The sequence below is a fragment of the Helobdella robusta genome, assembly GCF_000326865.2.
Source record: "Helobdella robusta unplaced genomic scaffold HELROscaffold_13, whole genome shotgun sequence".
NCBI classification, from domain to species: Eukaryota; Metazoa; Annelida; class Clitellata; order Rhynchobdellida; family Glossiphoniidae; genus Helobdella; species Helobdella robusta.
This window is the reverse complement of record NW_008703718.1, coordinates 4564627-4570385: the sequence shown is the minus strand read 5'-3', so window position 1 is coordinate 4570385 and position 5759 is coordinate 4564627. Positions and strand designations below refer to the sequence as shown.

The 5759-nt window shown below is 33.4% G+C and overlaps 1 protein-coding gene across 1 annotated transcript; it reads left to right on the top strand.

Moving 5' to 3' along the window:
- Positions 1–1781: 1781 nt before the first annotated feature.
- Positions 1782–5550, top strand: HELRODRAFT_168625 (hypothetical protein; the record flags this gene model as incomplete). Its single annotated transcript, XM_009014458.1, has 5 exons — positions 1782–1829; positions 2143–2334; positions 2612–2738; positions 2817–3019; positions 5413–5550. The coding sequence occupies 5 exons, from the start codon at positions 1782–1784 to the stop codon at positions 5548–5550; spliced, it is 708 nt and encodes a 235-aa protein (XP_009012706.1).
- Positions 5551–5759: the final 209 nt, after the last annotated feature.

The following is a 5759-nucleotide window of genomic DNA, read 5'->3' as shown; positions in this document are numbered from 1 at the left end:
ATTTTTATGCAAGACTGATGGCCGGCTAGATTGACAAATCAAAACAAAGTTCAGAGAAACGTTAATAAAATTTTAATATAATAAATAATAACGTGACGCCATGCGTTATTGGATATTATTATTATTATTCAAATTATTATTATTATTATTTTTATTTGTATTATTTTTGTTTGTTTAAGGGCGGATGTAGACAAATTTGACGGGTGAGGAGGGGCTGAGGCAGAGATAGACCGAGGACCAAAATCTTAGATTACTTGATTCTTTAGCTTATCAAACAATTTTGTGTCAATTTTTCTTTTTAACGTAAGAAAACTTACTAAACAAAACCTGTAGGATTAGTAGTAAAAGTTGTAGTAGTAGTAGTTGTTGTTGTAGTAGTAGTAGTAGTTGTTGTTGTTGTTGTAGTAGCATTAGTACAAAAACAAAAAATAAAACAATACGAAGAGTAGAAATGGTTTTAATTAGCATTGATTATATCTTGTTAAAAATCGTTGTTGAAATAAACCTTGTTATATAGAATAGATGTTTTGTTGTTGACAATTTCAACAATGACATTGAATTTTCTAATATGAAAATAATAATGTGACATCCAAAAATAAAACACCCATTCAAAAGTTTAAAAAGTTTTGAACAACTAACCTGTTACGAAAGCCTTGAAAGACCGGAACTTTCTGACTTTTTATCTTTGTGACGCGAAGAAATGGTTTAGTAGTGCAGTTTGCTGCTTTTATTATTATGTTTATTATTTGTAATTATAAATGTGAGTGAATTGTTGAGGATGTTGATCGCAGTGCTGTTGTTTCAATATTTTACACTTGCAATAAAATGTTTTTGATGTGAAATGTTTAGATTCAATTGTGTTTTGCTAGTTTTAAAGTGTTGATTTGAGATAAGTTGAAGTATTTTTTGTAAAGTTTTCTTTGGTGTAAATTTCAATAGCGTTTTATGAACTAGATTGTAAAAAAGTTGACTATGTATCATTAAATTTTTGAAATTATTGGTTGAAAATTGTTTCAATTTAATTAATGTTGTTAATTACGTAGTTGGTTTGTTTTGTTCTTGACTGATAGTTTTTTTATACATAAATCTTCACAGAAGTTTTTTTTTGAAAGATTGATTTTGAATGCAGATGAAATAGAAATTAAAGAGTGCCGTTCTGGTTTTTCTTTTGCAAAAAATATTTTGATAGAAAATGCTTTTTATCCAAGACAATTTTGAGAGTGTTGCTGTAAAAAGCTGTGAATCGAAAAAAGTATGGCTCTGAAATGAAAAATAGTAAAAATTGTGATAAAATAAATATGTTTACTCAGCCTATTGTAATTTTGATACCATTAAACAGTATTCAAATTGGTAGTTTACGATCAGATGACATAGAATAGAATTGATCAGATGTAAGTTTCGCAGAAAGTTTCAAACTAAAAATACCAGATAGACTTGAAATTATGGTATTAAAAAGTGTTAAAAATGATTTTATTCTTCAAAAAATTTAAATGAAAATAAAACTTTTAAAAAATTAAACAGATCTCTCTAATGAACGCTGAAAAAAGACCACAAAAAAATCGCTTTTGAAAATTATTCTTAAAAAAGTTGCCATATAAACATCGAAACATCACATTAAAAGATTCAGAGAAGTTTAAATTATTTAATTCATCAATACAATAAAATTTAAAAAGAGAATGTGAAATAACTTTTCAATAAAACGATTAAAATTCACAATAAGATACGAAAAATACTCATAAAAAATGAAAAATAAAAAAATTCAACCCAACCAGTGATCAGAAATGAGTGGAGCAGGGGCAAACGAACCCAACCTTATATACTTCCCAGAAGTGAGGATTACATATCAGGCCTTCTTCACTCCTATCTATGCTTCTTATACTGCAAAGCATATATGGGTTGCTTTAGTTGGATGCTTATAAAGGTATATAACACATACTATTCTTATTTTTTTCCTATTATGTATGTGGGTGTGCATATGTGTGTCCGTGTGTGCGTGTGTGTGCGTGGTGTGTGTGGTGTGTGTGCGTTAATGTGTATATGTATTTTATATGCGTACCAGTCTTTAAATTCTCTCCCACTCGTCCTCAATCTTCAACCAGTGATCCATCAACAAAATTCCGCATAACTATTTTTAAACATCAGGAGATGATTTTTACCAATCCTGAAAATTGGCCTATCGGTGTGGAAATTCACCCTTGGTTGTTTCATGCTCGACCACAGCATTTGATAAAACCCACTACAACTTCACTACCAAATCATCATCCCGTCGACCTACTAAATGTTAATACACCATCGCTGGTCAACTCACATCAGCATGTAGATAACACAGTTGAGGTAGCTTCCATTTTAACTTCTTCGGAAAAATCCATTCAGCCAGTCGAGTTAGTCACGATGGGCCCTTCTCAGCTGGTCGAACCACATAAACAACAAGCCTCATCGACGATGAGTCCTCCCTCCAATGTCAATTCTGCGACATCAATAAATCACGACAATGGCTGTTAACAATACTTATTCTACAATCAATTCTATCCAACAACATCCTCAACCATCAAACAACGACGAAGATGATCAACACTTTAACGCATACAACACCCACATCGACCCCACAAAGAACCTCCTAGATTCATTCACCAGACAGTCATCCTACTACACCACAAGAGATCTACTCAACATTCTAGAAGCCAAGTACATCAACAATCATGATCACCCTCTACCTCTACTTCACATAAACAGCAGAAGTCTTTTAAATAAAATTTCTGACATTTTAATTTTAAATAAATTTTTATCTTATTTTTTTCCCATTATTATTATTTCAGAGACATGGCTGAATGACGAAATCGCTAAACTAGTTCGTAAGAATGATTACAATTTTGTTTTTAAAAATAGGTCTGACAGAATAGGTGGTGGAGTCGGAATCTTCATCAGATCAGGCATTGAATTTTCTATGATAAACAATTTGCTTCTGAACGACACCGTTATTGACCTTCTTGGTGTCAATTTAAAATTAAACAACACACACGTAAATATTTTAGCAGTATATAGACCCCCCAACACTGACCCTAATATCTTAATCCAAAAGCTCGAACTTATTTTATCCACATTCAAGCCACACATAAAGAGCTATTTAATTGGCGACTTTAACCTTGACCTCAATAAACTCAAAAGTGACAACGTCGTTGCTGACTTCTCTAACCTACTATCATCATACAACTTCTTACCTCTTATAACCTCCTCTACTCGCATCTCAACTTCTTCTTGCTCACTCATCGACAATATCTTTACTAACAACCTAACTTCTCACTTATCTGGAATAATACTGTCTGATATATCTGATTATTTCCCTATATTCGCCATCGCTTCCAAATAAGAAATCTCAAACCATGCCCCTATTAAGCACTTCAGAAACCTAACTGAAGAATCTATAAACAACATCAACAATTTCTTATCGAACTACAACTGGAATTCTTTGACTTGTCTAAAAATGTCAACGACTGCTGCTCTGTTTTGAATACTATCTTAACTCACTCTCTAGACACTTTTGCCCCCCTCCGTCCTGTCAAAAACAAAAAGAAAAAATGCTGGATCAATGACAACATTCTAAGTCTTGCAAAAAAGAAAAACAAACTATACATCATAAGCCTTAAATATCCAACCACCCGCAACATTGCCATCTACAAAAGCTTCAGAAACATGTTCACATCTTTTAAACGAAAAACTGAACGAGACTACTTCTCTAACAAACTTGAAGACGAACATAACAATGTTGGACAAAAATGGAACTCTATCAAAAAAATTCTAAACAAGCAACCTCCTAACTCATCAATCACCAAACTAACTATCAACAACCAAGTAATTGAAAATAAACAAGAAATTTGTGACCTTCTCAACACCCACTTTGCAAACATCGCTAGTCAACTACTCTCAAACCAACCTCCCAGCTATGGTAGTCCTACCGATTTTATGAGCCCATCCACACCCCATTCCATTTGTCTATATCCTGTTACTGAACAAGAAATATTAACTACTGTTAATATCTTGAAAAACAAAAAGAGCTATGCAGACGATGGACTCAACATGTTCCTTATCAAAAGCATAATTTTCTCTATCATATCACCACTTAATCATATTTTCAACTTATCACTAAGCACTGGAATCTTTCCTGACTCATTTAAAATAGCCAAAATCATACCAGTATTCAAAAAAGGAAACAAAGATGACATTAACAACTACAGACCCATCTCCATTCTTTCCCCGCTGTCAAAAATTCTTGAAAAACTTTTCTTTAAAAGACTCTCTAATTTCTTCTGCTCCAACAATACTATCTGCAATAACCAATACGGATTCAGACCCAACCACTCAACTGAGCTTGCTATTCTTGACTTCACTCAGCATATACTAAATGAAATGAATAACAAAAATTTTTCTATCGGCATTTTCCTGGACTTATCCAAAGCCTTCGATGTCATCGATCACAAAATACTCCTATCCAAACTACATCATTACGGAGTAAGAGGCACAGCTCACAACTGGATGAGAAGCTATCTTTCATCACGGACACAATATGTTTCCATGGACAACATCAATTCAAAGCACGCTCCTATTCATCACGGGGTGCCACAAGGATCCATACTAGGACCCCTTCTATTTTCTATCTACATAAATGACCTCTGCAATGTTTCGCCCTCAACCAAATGCGTACTGTTCGCAGACGACACCAACCTTCTTTTTACTTCCAACAACCTACCAGATTGCTCTGAACATATCAATCTTGAACTCCAAAAATACTCTAACTGGTTATCCAATAACAAACTAATCATAAATTATTCGAAATGTGCATACATTATTTTTGGCCCAAAAATACTCACCAATCAAGCTCCTAACCTAAACCTATTAGTTAATGGTGTTCCTATAAGCCGCACCCTGTCAACCAAATTTCTTGGAATCACCATCACAGAAAATCTTTCATGGAATTCTCACCTACAAACTACCTCAAACAAAATCAACAAACTCACAGGCATCTTTTACAAAATCAAATATAAACTCTCTCTTTCTGCTCTACACACGCTTTATTACACATTCATCTACCCTTATCTAACCTACTGCATCACACTATGGGGAAATAGTCCAAAAAGCCACCTGAATAACCTAATACTCTCCCAAAAAATATCAATACGTTTAATTTTTAACCTCAAACCCGATTCTCATACTAAACCCTTTTTCCTAGCAAAAAAAATTTTACCACTTAACTTCATCTGTCTTTACTACTCTGCTTTATTCTTTTTTAAATTTATCAACAATCTTCTCCCACCTCACTTTATCAACTTCTACACATTAAGTAACTCCGTTCAATCTACAACCACTAGACACACCCCTCTCTTCTATATCTACAAAACTCGCCTCAAATTAATCCAGACAAGCATAAAAATAACAGGTCCTAAAATTTGGACAGAACTTGTACCTCCCCATCTAAGAGCCATCATAAACCTAAAACATTTCAAGTCAAAATTCCGTGCTTTTTTATTGACACTGGATCTCGACTCCACCACCTAATACTATATTAAGAATACGTTAAAACAAATGATGCGGATGAATGGTCTTTATGAATGGTTAAACATTTATGTGTTTATATATGTACTGAGCAAACATTTACATAGTTATATGTCTATATATGTATGACACGAACATTTACTTATTTATCTTCAATTATCTTGACCACCACAAGACAAACAGTCTTATTCGGTCTCCGCATATTCAACTTC